Raw genomic sequence first — 15,000 nt, forward strand, 5'->3', positions numbered from 1 at the left:
GCAATCTCAATCCAACCTGATACAAACTAACCTGATCTAGCCTAATCTAACCTAACCTGATCTAACCTAACACCCTAACCGAACCTGATCAGACACACCCTACCCCAAACTAACCTGACGTAACCTACACACGCATCACCTAAGAAAAATTATCTATATTACGGAAACTATTAATTTGTGACAAAAACTTTAATAAAGTAAGTTTATCAGTAACCATAAAGGTAAACAAAAACAATACTCCTAAATGTGTAGAACGTTATGGTCCTCTCCTAAAATAATGCCTAAATCTGAGATGGTGATCATTTCTGAACTCAACATAATAATAGTAATAAAAATAATAATGTCTTTCTTCCAGCCAATGGTCATATAACATGTATAGATGTACAAAATATGTAAAAATATGAAATAAAACTTGTGAACTTAGTTATATGAAGGATATGCATACATTTAAAAAGCTAAAGACTAATTCATATATAGTCCATGTAACCACTGTTGATACAAAGCTGAATTGAGCCACACATCACTCACTCACCAAGCAGTAACATGGTATTACTCTACTCAGTAATTCTTGTCAGCTAATGGTAGCAAGCAGCCCTCATCTCCTGGAATGATTTAGTTTTAAGATTGACACACGTCATGGAAGCACTACAGTGGGGGGCTGGTTAGTGAGTCTGTAACTCATAGATGGCTCAGTGTTGCAGTCTTGTAATTACACAACAGAGCATTACAGTTGATAGAATAGTAATGGGTTTTAAATACATTGCACAGTACATCCATGTTACACATCTTAAATTTTGTGATGACTGCATTACCTGTAGCAAGAACTGTAGGCTCCTCATGTCTTTTTTTATATCTTCATTTTTAAAGTCAGATGTGATTTTATGCCTAAGATAAGTAAAAGAATTCACATACTCTAGTTTATATCCATTCAGATAAACTGGCAGGAGTGATAACAGTAGATAGTGTATAGGCTTAACATGCATACATACAGACTTTGTTGTGTTGTATGTGATATATGATCACTGGCAAAGAGTTCACATTTGCATAACAGAGTAATTCAGTAGCAGCACTTGGACATAATAACACCAAGTCATTGGCACATGACTAGTTGTTGACTGGGTACCTGCCACGTGACAGCCAACTCAGACATCATTAAGGAATAGATTCAGCTGATTGACATATAGTATGCTAAACAGATGAAGGTTCAGTACTGAACCCTGTCTAATGCCATTCCCCATTGTAAAAGGTGCAGATAGGATGTCCTCCCCCATCTGACCCATAAAAGTTGATATGTATATCAAATTCTAATTGTCACTAATTACAGTAGAACTGACTGTTGTATAACTTTAGGAGACACTTTGATATAGCTAACTCTATCAAATGCGCTCTTAATATCTTAAAAAGCTGGTGTATTCAATGCACAACTTTATATAATTTCCTTTAATACTAAAATACGCAAGTCATTCGAGTGCTCATTTTTAAAACCAAACTGATTATCAGAGAAGCACAAGTAAGTAGCCAGCCTGTTGAGTAATAATTGTTCAAGAAGCTTAGAGGCAGCTGTAGCAATAGCAATAGGATGTAGTTAATGCTTTTTTATGTATCCTTGACTTTACTCTTAAAGGGGCCAACTGTGCTGGAGGGGGGTTTACCTCCTGGGCATAATGTTCTTCCTATGGCTTTGAAATCATATGAAGCTGTCTGTTGTAAATGTGTGATATTCTCTGAATTTCATGAAATTTAGGTGAGCAGGAAGACTCAAAACAAAGCATATTTTTATTTTCACACACTTTATTTTTTAGTTGATCCCTGAAAAAAAGTAACATAGAAACTTTGTTTATATCTCTACATTTTGTATTTGTAATTTTTTTTTTACTTTTTGTTTTGTCTTTTAAAATGCAAATTTTTTCACCACTAATTTTCTCCATTTATTTATTTATTTTTTTTTTTTTACATTTTTTAAATTTTATTTTATAACTACAGAAAATTGGCCTTTAGTTGTGGTTTTCACTGATACCTTACAATAGGCTGTCACATCACATATATATATATATATATATATATATATATATATATATATATATATATATATATATATATATATATATATATATATATATATATATATATATATATATATATATATATATATATATATATATATATATATATATATACACACACACACACACACACACATAATTTGTTCATATGCATTTACTTCTATTTTATTAGCCAGCCTCATTCCTTTTACTACTGTTTCTATTTTGTACTTTTTTCCATTTTTTCCCACATTTAGATTCCTTTCTTTTGATTGGTTTTCCTTGCTTTGTGTTGTTTTAATTTCTGTATGTGTGTTTGACCTCTTTATGTAATCCCTGTTTTACTTTCCCTTCACCACCATGCCCTGTGTGCTGCAGAGGTGCCAGGGACGCCAGGAACGCCAAGAGTGGTGGGCAGTGGCTCCCGGGCTGTCAACCTCACCTGGACAGCTCCCTCACACGATGGCAACTCACCCGTGTCCCTCTACCGGATACTCATCATCAACAGCACAGGTAATGGAGGCTTAACTTGTGTTGCTGTTTGTTCATTTTATTGATAGTTAAATAGTTTGTTGACCATAAGTATTGTACATAGCAAGATTTGAGGCAGTTAGGTGTTGTTGTGTCATCATTTCTGTTGTTGTTTGTTCATTTGGTACATTAACAGGTTGCTTCTTAATTTGTGTTGCTGTTTGTTCTTTTTGTAGATAGTCTGATAGTTAATTGATGATAATTATTGTACATGAACAGGATTTGAAGTTTGAGCTGTTCATTTTATAGATCGATTGATAGGTTTATAGTTTATTGATGATAAGTATTGTACTTGAACAGGATTTGAGGTATGAGCTGTAGTCTTACCTTCATTTCTTTTGATGTTTGTTCATTTTGTAATAGTGAAGTGTTTTGTGTTCACACAGAGATGGTTAATGTTGCCTATAGTGGTGTGGTGTTATCTGGTTTGTAACTATTCTCTTTTTGCATAATCATTATTAATGTATCAGAACCAGTGTTGCTTTATATAGTGCATGAAACTGTAGGCTAGGTTAGGAAGCCAAATTTCATTGATTTTTGTACACCTCACACAAAATCTACAGATTCTCACCAGCTTGCCTAGAATGTTGTGAATAAGGAGAAAGGAAAGAGACAGCAGTATGCATGACTTTATATATATATATATATATATATATATATATATATATATATATATATATATATATATATATATATATATATATATATATATATATATATATATATATATATATATATATATATATATATATATATATACACACACACTTTTGAGTACCACACTCACTTTCACTCCAGATACCATTCCAAAAGTGTATTGACTTTAAGATGATTTTCTTGTAATGTGGGCATTAAAAATGACTTCTTGCTACTCATCAATTAGCATTGTATCTCTGTTTACTCCTTTCCTCACTAGTAGTAAGTGATTTTGTGAAGCTTTGAAAATGTCTCTGTTGCTGAAAGGGTTAAGATATTCACCATAGGGACTTGCTGAGGTGTCTGGTGCATTACATCATTCCATCATTTATTTATCTATCTCTGTGCCAAGTCAGCAGTCCCTCACGTGGTGGCCCAGACAAAGCACCACACATTGACACACGCACCATTCACACTCTCAGCCCATCAGCCTGTAATGGAAAGGGATAGTCTCCTGGACCTCCCTACTACACGTGATATCATTCCATCGTAATTTTTGGATAATCCTCTTTGTTTACTCTTTGGGCATTGGCACCTTCAGATCTTTCTTTTTCAGACTTTATTTGGCCTTGACCAAAACCCCACTTACATGGAAAATTAAATCGCAGGCCTCTTTGTAAAAGTGCTGTGTTTAGCTGGCTCAAGTCTTTCAACACAGCTTAGTGACCATGCAGTAATCTATGGTAAATGTGTACTGCAATGTATAAACAACTTGGAAAAAAATCTTCGTAAAATTAGTAATGATCAGGGTATTATTTTATATTTATTTACTTATCTATTTATTTATTTATTTTCTCTACCTAAAAATCAAAATGAAAGAATATTTCAAACCAGACTGTCTTTTTTTCTGGGAAATGCATTAGTTTTAGTTTTATATAAAGTAATGGATGTTTTTTTTTATACCACCACATCATTCTCATCTGTGTGTGTGTGTGTGTGTGTGTGTGTGTGTGTGTGTGTGTGTGTGTGTGTGTGTGTGTGTGTGTGTGTGTGTGTGTGTGTGTATCCATTTACTTATTTTATTTGCCTTTATTTTATTTATTTGTTTGTTTTATTCTATTTATATATTTTATTTATTTATTTATTTATTTATTTACCTACTTATTAGAGGCTATAACTATTAATCTCAGCACTTTGCACTCCCCAGACTCGTGGATGAATGCAGGGCGCATCCGTGCGGTGGAGGTGAGTGGCCCCGGTAGCCACATCCCCGGCCTGGCCCCAGCACATGCCTATCTGGTGCGAGTGGTGGCCGTCAATGGTGTCGGCACCTCCCAGCCCAGCCAAGAGGTGCGGGTGTCCACTGCCCATGAGCCGCCCACTCTGCCACCAACCAATGTGCGAGTCATTCCCATATCATCTACCAGTCTCCGAGTGACGTGGCAGGTGAGCAGTTGATTGATTGGTTGACTTGGCAGGTGTGTTGATTGAGCTACTGATTGACTGATTGATTTGGTGAGGCAGCAAACAAATACAGTTGTCTTTCCTTCTTTATTTGTAGCAAGAAACAGCCAGATGGTGCAGTTTGTGTGGTGGTCTGGCTCAAACTGACTTGTTCCTTCTACCCACTCCCTCACATCGACTCACTCATTCACACCTGCTTACATGGCAACTCCCTAATCCTGCCACCTCAGTAAAACAACTAGTTAATCTTACCAACCATCCAACAATATACAATAAACTCATTATTACAATTATTAATCTAATCCAACATTCCACAGTCACTATGCATTCATATTCCAACCTTACACATTACATTTGGCAGGTTGGCTTATTGAGTTATTGATTAATTGATTGACTTGGCAGGTTGGTCAGCTGAGTGTTTGATTGACTGATTGACTTGGTAGCTCGGTTGAATATATATATATATATATATATATATATATATATATATATATATATATATATATATATATATATATATATATATATATATATATATATATATATATATATATATATATATATATATATATATATTATATATATATATATATATATATATATATATATATATATATATATATATATATATATATATATATATATATATATATATATATATATATATATATATATATATATATATATATAATTGACTTAATTGACTGAGTGATAGAAATTGAGTCCTTAACAATTCGGTCTGTCAGCTTAGCTTCCATGAGTTAAGTAATAATGCAAATCTTACGAAAACATTGATGGCCACGCTGTTGGTAAAGAAAGGGTGGACATGATTGCTTTCTCAATATTCTTCTGGAACAGCAGTGGTGAAGATCTTTCTATCTTTATACCAGGGTGGCAATCCCACACACAGTGGCCCAAACAAAGCACCACACACTTATATACACAGCATTCATACTCTTAGCCCCCAAGAGCCCTTAGTGGAAAGGGACAGTCTTGTGGACCACCCTGCTACACATTACAGTTGTGAAGATGCAAGGAATAGAGACTCTTATTGCAGCCTTTGTTTGCAAGAGTTTTTTTATGGAGCAGGCATCAAATATAGACTGACGGACAGATGAAATGAACAAGTGGCATCATAACATTCACACTTATTCATTCAAGATATCTATCCTTCAATTTCCAATGATTCTCTTGACATCTCTTTTGGGACTGACATCTCAGTAGGATTTTTTTTCCTCATTTTTGTTTCCCTTGGGCAGTGACCTAACATAAAAAAAAAATCAATCTTTTTCTACTAATGATGTAGTGACACTTGAACCTTCACTTAAGTAACCCAAGACACTTTCCCTGAACAAAGATACAATTACAGTCACCTAAATGTTTGAACTGTTCCACCTTTCTTTATGCTGTTAGTGACATACATTAGAACAATGCTTCACACTTATACCACACCACTATGTAGCACTCTGTAGCAGTCATATTAACCTTTAAGTGAAACAGTAGTCATGTTAACATTTGAGGAAAGTTGCAGTTTTATTACCATCTAAGAGAAGCTGTGGTAATCAACAAGTTATCCTCATCCAGACCTTAACTAGACCCAACCTCTACCTTCTCCTGTCCCCCACACAGCCCCCGGAGTCCCCAGGCCCCAGACACCGGCCGGGACTTGGATACTATGTGGGTTACAAGGTTGCTAATTCATCGGAGCCGTTCCGCTACCACAACCTGGAGGCATCAGCAGCAGCCCTCTACCGCCCCGAGGCCACACTGAAGGGCCTGCACAAGTTCACCAGCTACCTCATCACTGTGCAGGCTTTCAATGCTGCCGGGGCTGGGCCGAGGACACCACCACTCACTGCCGCCACAGAAGAGGATGGTGAGGCTGGGAGGAGGTTTTGCTTACTGTTTCCTCAGTGTGTTTACTTCTTGCCTATTTGTGTTTTCTTTTTCATCTTTTTTTTTTTCTAATGTAAGTGGTAATATAAGAGAAAAACAGAATATTAATAAAAAAAAAAGGCCCACTGAGGTGCCACTCCCTAAAGAATAACCAAGAGATTTTACCAAAATTAGTTAGTGTCTTGAAACCTCCCTCTTGAAAAAGTCCAAGCTGTAGGAAATGGGAAATACAGAAGTAGGTAGGGAGTTTCAGAGTTTACTGTTGAAAGGTGTGAAAGACTGTGAGTACAAGTTAACTCTTGCATTAGGGAGCTAGACAATAAAAGTAAGAGAAAGTAGAATGTTTCCCTTAGCATTTCTTCTGTGTTTTTGCTTCTTAACTATACGAGTTTACACCTATAGGTATTTCCACAGGTTTAAGTCAAGCTCATTATGTCCAGTTTTTTGATTGCATGAACATGTCACCAAAGAAGAACCAAAGTGTGAAAGGATGGGTTGTATTACCAAAGAAGGTAGCAGCAACTCAGAGAAGATAACTTGAGACATGATGTAAACAGTCATTCTTCACCAGTGTCTGGCTAAGATTTGTCATCAAAGTTGTTTCTTCCTGATGTGCCAGAATTTTTTGAAGTTTTATGCTAATTGCGTAACTTAAATTGATAAAAGTAAATTTATCAAGAGAGGAAAAATAGCATTTATCCCAAGGTGACGACATCCAAACTCAAGATAATGTGCTTAGTATATTGCTTGCATTACCTTATTTCTGGCTTTCTGCTTAATGATGGTGGCTAAAAGTGTACCTAATATTTTATTAGTTGGCTTGATAACACACAAATGACATGTTCATTTTCCAGTACACCAAGTTTTTGTGTCAAATTAAGTGGGCTGGTGAATCTGGCAGTTTCCCAGATCATTACAAACACACCAGTCACTCTTCTACTGTACACTGGGTTAGGTTAAATTTAGGTTATATTACATTAAAGAGGATATACTTCTCTTAATCTTCCACTTATTCTTCTATATTGCGCTAGGTAATGTGTGAGTTTTTGGTTTAGTAGGATAATTCACCAACCCTTCCATTGCCCAGTTCCCAGCAAGCCTCCCCATGACTCAGTGCACCAGCCTCTCCTCCACCTTACTGCTGGAAGATTAGGTTATGTTAGGTTAAGTTTAGGTAGGATAGCTCACTAATCCTCCCGTATCCCAGTCCCCAGTGAGCCTCCCCGTGATGCCCAGTGCACCAGCCTCTCCTCCACCTCACTGCTGGTCAGGTGGACTCCCCCACCACCCTCGGCCATCCATGGGGTGCTGCAGGGATACAAGATCATCTACCGTCCCGTGCACCCCACCAGGTTCTTCCGTAAGTCTTAATTTTTTAGTGTAACATTGGTTTGTCTTTGCCTGTTCACGTCCATGCAGTAGCCAAACCTTTCCTCTGTGTCTCCATGGCTTGCTTTCTCTCTATCTGTCCCTCCTGTTTTCCATAAGTCTTCATTTTTTAGCCCAGCATGTGTGTGTGCTTGGCTGTGTTCATGCAGTACCCGGGCCTCTTTTTCATATCTATGTCTCCTAGCTCTCTCTCTCTCTCTCTCTCTCTCTCTCTCTCTCTCTCTCTCTCTCTCTCTCTCTCTCTCTCTCTCTCTCTCTCTCTCTCTCTCTCTCTCTCTCTCTCTCTCTCTCTCTCTCTCTCTCTCTCTCTCCCTCTCTCTCTCTCTCTCTCTCTCTCTCTCTCTCTCTCTCTCTCTCTCTCTCTCTCTCTCTCTCTCTCTCTCTCTCTCTCTCTCTCTCTCTCTCCTGTCTTCCATTAGTTGTCATTTTTGAGCATAACTTGAGTGTCTCTGCCTGTCCATGCTCATGTGTTAACCATATCTCTCCTTCTCATGTCTGTGTCTCCATGACTTTCTCTAGCTGTCTCACTCCTGTATCCAAGCCTCTATGTCTCCTTTGTGCTTGTATGTCTTAATAATTCCTGTAAAATTTAACATCTTTCTTGCTAAAACCAGTTTGTCTTTCTGTGTATCTCATTCATTCTAGTAAGATTTCATATCTTGTCTCTTATTACAAACAACTTACCTTTATGAAGTTGATGTTCCATGTTGCCTCTGCTGTTTTTTCTTACTGTTCCTAACTCTCTGCATAAGATTTTTCCATCCTTGTATGATGCATGGTTTTCAAAAAATGTGTGGAGGGCTCTGCTGACATGGTTGTGCTAGAACAGGCTGGAGTCAGAAGCTTTTTCATCTCAACTCTGTGTTAACTGACTGTCTTCAATATCTCACTCTGTTTTAGTGCTGCTTCTGTTCTTATCTTCTACTTTTATTTCCATGATTACTGCTCTTCTCAACTTATTAACTGTCTGCCACCTTCTTTCCTGCAACTTTGCTGCACAAGACTTTTTGACTCACTCTCATCCTTATTCTGTCCACCTTACTAATGCAAGAATTAACCTGTACTGTGTATCTTCACTCCTTCATCCGTTTCACTGGTAAACTCCAGAATTCTCTGCCAGTTTGTGTTTTTCTATTCCCACAACTTAAGTTGCTTCAGGATAAGAGCATCAAGACACTTCTATAATTAATTTGGATTGCCTGTTTAAAAAAAAAACTCCTCCAGTCAACTTTTTAGATGCTAGCAAATAGCAATGTTCCCAGTGATAATCCTCTGCCAACCTGGGGCTGTATTAACAAAGATTCTCAGAGTTGGTTTCAGCCTTCTGCAAAGACTTGTGCTTGTCTCTTAAGTGGTCTTAAAGTTGTACTGAGACAAACTCTTAAGTCCCAGTATGAAATGGTGAAAGAGCAAAACAGTAAAATCTTATATTTCTCAGTTTTGAGTTTATAGTGAAATCTTTTTCCATTTTTCAGTTAAATAACAAAAATTATAATTTGTCATTGATTTTGTAAGGATATGAGCACATAAATTTGTGTTTATTAATAAGCAAATTAAATCCCATGCAAGGCGTGTGTATTTTGTCTCAGTGTTTGTGTCCTTGAACCAGCATTGCCTTGCCACTCCCACTCAGCAGTGCCTTCTTTCCAGTCCTTTTTCTTTAGTATGGAGGAGATGATGACCCCTAAGGCCAAAAAAGGCCAATAGAGGAAGCCCAGCTGGACCGATGGCAAGACTTTCCTTCCTTGTCCAGTCAATATTATGAGGAAAGACATAACCTGAAGGGCTTCACTCATTCAGCAGCACAAAAAAGCTTCATAAGGCTTTATTACTAAGAAAGTAAATGAGACACTCCAAAAACAGGATACAGGAAGACCCAAGGTCATCTTTGCTGCAGAGCTGCATTTCCCATTGGCTAAATAACACTGTAATTATTACTTTAATTATTAGTGTCAGTGCATCACTCCTTCCTGTGGGGCTCTCCAAGGCATCTCTCGCCAAATATGTCACAAATAACAATCCTGCAGTTTTATTCTATATATGTCCAACAGTTCAGAATCACTCAAGTCAGTGAGAACATCCTTACAGGTCTGATAATTCTTGAGGTAGCAGGCTCTGCCTTGACAATCGGCCATCTTTGTTGGCTAACTTAGTCTTAAGCATGACTCTTAAGTTAAGCAGATTCTGGACCTGTCTTAAATTTAAGACCTAGACTAAGCACAACTTGGGAAGTTAAGCACAACTCTAAGCATAAGAGTTGGGCTGAGTCAAACCTCTATAGTTAAGAATCTTTGTTAATACACCCCCTGGTACTCAGCTTTTCAGAGGCTGGCAAATAGCATGCCTTTCCTGTGGTAACCCTTGGCCAACTTGATACTCAACTTTTTAATGACTGGCAAGTAACATGTCTTTCCTTGGCTGGGCTGCCTGATGTGTACTCTGACAGACACTCCTCCCCACACACAGACCCAGATGACCTGAAGGAGAAGACGGTTTCCACCGTGTCAACTCCCCTTCTTGGCCTTGATCGCTACACCAACTACAGCATCACCGTCACTGCGTACACCAGGAGAGGGGATGGGGTGCGCTCCTCTCCAATCTACTGCATCACTGAAGAAGATGGTATGATGGGGTGTGGTGAGATAGAGGGAAGGGAGGAGAATGGTATGATGAGGAAAGAAGGAATTGATCGTATGAAGGAAGACCAGTGAAGAGATAGACTAGAAAGAAGGGATTGAAGAAAGGAGGGAGGGAAGGTAAAAAGGAAGGATAAAAAAACAGAAGAACAAAGGAAATTGAAGAAGGGATGAAGAAAGAAGGAAATGGAGGATAGGAAAGCCATTGAATAGGAAGAAGAGAAGAACTTGGAAAAAGGGATAAAAAAAGAAGGATGCAGGATAGGAAAGAAGGTCATTGAAGAGAAGGAATAGAGGAACTGGGTAAAAAAGGATAAAAAGAGGGAAGGGAGAATGGGAATGGAAGGCAGTAAAGAAACAAGGGAAGGATGGAAAGAAAGATTAGAAAATGCAGAAAAGAATTGGGAGAATGAAGGAAAGTGGACTTCAAGAATAGAAGAAGGAAATGCTGGGAAGGAAACAGAAGAAAGAACTGTTATAGATAGTGTAATAATCTTTTCATGTGTGTGTTTGTCTGTCTCTCAATCTGTTTTGTCTCAGCCTTTCTTCATCACCACCTCATCTCATCTTTTCCTCCATCCATTCATCTCCCTCACTGTCTGTCTCTCAGTCTTCCTCCATCACCATCTATCATCTTTTCCTCCACCTCTCACCTTCCCACTCCACCCTGCAGTGCCTGGTCCAGTGGAGGCAGTGAAGGCCCTGGCAGTGGACAGCCAGAGTGTGCTGGTGGCATGGCGGCCACCCAGCCAACCCAACGGTGTGATAACCAAGTACACTGTGCACGTCGACCAGCCCGACCAGCAGGTACTGACACCACTGCTGTCACTGTTCCCTCTTGGCTGTAGCCCTCTTCCCTCCTGTGGTATGAGGAGACAGCTGCTGTAAAAACTGCTGACTGCTTCTGAGACAGTGAATAATCTCAGCTCATCCAACCATTGAGCACCAGTTTTTGCTAATATAACTGTGGCCTAAATCCTGGTTATCAGGAATTGTAGTCATTGTTGCCCCAGTATGTTTTCTAACAATCCTTTTATAAAGTATTCAGGTGCCATCCTGTAGCCTAAATCCTGGTTATCAGGAATTGTTATAGTCATTGTTGCCCCAGTATGTTTTCCATCAATCCTTTTATATTATAATATTCAGGTGCAATCCAGTGAACCCCATCTTCAGAACACATGTAGAAAAAAAAATCTCCAGCTTTGTGTGTCAGTATGACACAAAAGCAGCAATACTATGAATTTCATTGCTGTGTTATATTCTGTGTGCCTACCTGCACTGCTGGCATCCCCACAGAGGTGTAATGTCAGAATGATGATGTTAGTAATGGATGTTGAACTTCTGATGTGTAAAATATTTGTGTATTTTCAACCCCAATATTCTGCAAAACAAATTCTCAACATGTAGCCTACAGTTATTTCTGATGCTCTTGTTATTGCTGCAAATTATACTACTACTTTTACCACCTCTATTACTACTACTACTACTAATAATAATAATAATAATTGTACCACTTATGTATTATTTATACTATTTTTGGTGTCAATGCTGTTATTTCTGCCTTACTACTGCTACTACTAATAGAACTACTATCACCACCACTATCACATCAACACACACCCACTCTATTAACCACACTTCCACCCCATTGCAGGTGGGCAGTCCCTCATGGGGGGTGCCAGGGCCTCACAGTGGAGTGGGGGCAGTGTGGGAGGTGGGCGGAGGTGAGGGAGGAGGGCGGTCGTGGGTGGTGTCTGGTGGAGAGAGGCAGTACCTGGTGGCCGGTCTAGTTCCTGCCACCACCTTTGGATTCTCAGTGCGAGCTTCCACACTGGTGGGTGACGGTCCCCCTGGTCTGCATGTCACCCAGCGTCCCCGGCCAGACGCCCCCGCTGCCATCGCCTCGTTCTCAGACAAGACAGTAAGTGTGTGGGTGATGGTAAATGCAGTTAAGATCGGCAAGTTAATAAGTAATGATCAGACAGGAATAAAAGCAAGGGAGTTAATGAAGAATGAATGAACAAGAATAAAAACAAGCCCATGAGTGTGTGGCAGCATTAGTGAAGATAAGGTGAGGGAGTTAATATAGAGTGAATAAATAGACAAAAATAGACAATACAGTGAATGCTTAGATAATTAGTAAAGCTAAGATGGGAAGGTATGAAAGTAGAAAATTAGTTGACAGAATGATGATAAGTGTTAGAGAGAATTTGCGAAGTTAGATTGGGAGTTCATAAAAGTGTTAAATGAACTGACAAAAATAGACAAGACAAATGATGATGATGAATGTGTGGAGGTGAATGAACGAAGATTAGGAAGTTCACAAAGGTTGCTAAATGAACAGACATAAGTAGACAAGACAGTGAGGGTTTAAATGATGAGGAGTGTGAGGAGAGAATTAATAATGGGGAGTTAATAAAGGTAGATAATCAATAGACAAATGAAAATTACAAATTAGAGATCATGAGTGTTGCAGTAGTGACTAGGGATGAGTAAGCAGGTAATATAGGCAGAAATTTAAGCCAATGTTTGTACAATGACAAGAATTAGAAAATTATTAAGATTGCAATAAGAGATTAGTTGATGTAAGTAGCAATAGAAGTGCAGTCTCATTATGAAGGGGCAGGGGCAAACCAGTGTATGCTCTGGAGCCTTGTTGTGGATGTTTGTTGGGAGCTGTGTTATGCCAAAGCTCCTGGGGTGTAGTTGGGTGGTCCACAAGACTATTTCTTCCACCAAGGACTGGTGCAGCTGAGTGTGAATGGTGTGTGTGTGTGTGTGTGTGTGTGTGTGTGTGTGTGTGTGTGTGTGTGTGTGTGTGTGTGAGTGTGGTGCTTTGTCTGCGCCACCTCATATGGGATTGCCAGCCTGGTGTACTGCATAGACAGGAAGAAATAGAGATAATATTTGGATAACGACTACTGTGATTGGGAAAATTAGTAAAATTAAGATGAGAAAGTAGGCATTATAGACACACATGAAGGCATTGTTGAGTAATTTAAAAATGGGAAAATGAGATAAATTAAGTCTGCATTCACACAAGCTGCCTTTTGTGGTCATTGACAACCACAAAAAATGGTGAGGAGAAGCACTGTGCACACAAGCCACTCAGTGGCAGCCACAAATCAAGTGAGTGCCATATTGATCTGGTGGAAGCAGCAATTGTCTGCACTCTCTTTGTGAAAACGAAGCACAAAAAGCCGAAAAAGTGCTGGGTGCACCCCATACATAATAACAGACAATTGCGTGGAGCATTCCACACATTATTTTTCTTTAGTATTCTTGTCACTGCATTCCTTCAGATTCATATCATAAAGTGCTGGTCTCTTCTCCACCTCTGTGATCAATATTTCATAGTCAAACAACTCTTTAGGTATTCTTCACATTTACAGAAAGAAGTACTTGACACTGTGACAGACAGGACAAGGCTTTGCAAAAGCAGTGGGAGGCAGGGTGGTGGCCACAAATAGTGGCTCGTGTGTATGCTGCCATTTGAAGTAATGGTTTCTATCGGTGGCCACTTTGGCTGGCCACAGTGATGTGGTCAGAAGAATAGCTCTGTCTGCCATAACTCGCCACTTTTTATGTGGCTGCCACAAAAAAGTGATCCATTTGAATGGAGCCATAGAGATGTGTGTGTTCTATATTTGACCATTGTTTTGTGGTTGCCTTTGACCACAAAGTGACTCATGTGAATGCAGCCCAAGGTGTGAAATTAATGGTGATTAATAGAAATAGATGAAGGCAATAGATAGAAACATAATTGATATAGAAAGCTAGCAAAGGCTTTCCTCAAATCCTCTTAGTCTTTCTATTTGGAGGCAGACATGTAGAATTAATACTGGAAAGTATGTGGTTGAATTAGTTTTATTCAAAGTAATAATCATCATTTTATCCCATCTCCATCCTTACTTTTCTCATCTCACATCTTTATCTCTCTATTCCTATTCTTTTCATCTTCCTTTCACATTTCTTTTTTTCTTTCCTTTACCTCTCTTTGTCCATCCTTCCTTCATCTTTTAATCTTTGAACTTTATTCTTGTCTTTCTTCCTTTTCCCTTTACTTCCTCACACCTACCTTCCTTCTCCCTTACTCCTCCTCTCTCCCCTTCTGTCCCTTCCTCACTCCTTCCCTCTCCCACTCTTCCTCTCCTCATTCTCCTCCATTCCTTCATTTATTCTTCCTCTCCACTCACTCCCCTTTCTTATTCCTTCCTTACCTTCTCTAACTTCTCCTCCTTGTCTCCTGCACCTGCCATCCCTCTGCCTCTCCTTCTCTTCTGTCACATCCAGATTGCCATATGGGGGGAGGAGTTGCGTCTTGCATGTCGTGTGGTGGGCAGCCCGACACCTTCACGCATATGGACCTTCAAGTAAGTATGGTCACACACAGAAACACATACATG

General features: G+C 38.9%; 1 protein-coding gene across 7 annotated transcripts in view; it reads left to right on the top strand.

Annotated features, from left to right (window-relative positions):
- The window catches only part of LOC135091513 (cell adhesion molecule Dscam1-like), a 63,293-nt gene that overhangs the window by 7,704 nt on the left and 40,589 nt on the right, over positions 1-15,000 (top strand). For all 7 annotated transcript variants that reach the window (XM_063989223.1, XM_063989225.1, XM_063989229.1 and 4 more), the window contains 8 exons: positions 2,421-2,555; positions 4,417-4,655; positions 6,303-6,549; positions 7,777-7,929; positions 10,425-10,580; positions 11,268-11,401; positions 12,249-12,515; positions 14,888-14,967. In XM_063989223.1, the coding sequence (XP_063845293.1) occupies positions 2,421-2,555; positions 4,417-4,655; positions 6,303-6,549; positions 7,777-7,929; positions 10,425-10,580; positions 11,268-11,401; positions 12,249-12,515; positions 14,888-14,967 (1,411 nt within the window). The remainder of the gene's footprint in view (positions 1-2,420; positions 2,556-4,416; positions 4,656-6,302; positions 6,550-7,776; positions 7,930-10,424; positions 10,581-11,267; positions 11,402-12,248; positions 12,516-14,887; positions 14,968-15,000) is intronic.

This window comes from Scylla paramamosain, chromosome 37 (assembly GCF_035594125.1).
Source record: "Scylla paramamosain isolate STU-SP2022 chromosome 37, ASM3559412v1, whole genome shotgun sequence".
Classification (NCBI taxonomy): Eukaryota; Metazoa; Arthropoda; class Malacostraca; order Decapoda; family Portunidae; genus Scylla; species Scylla paramamosain.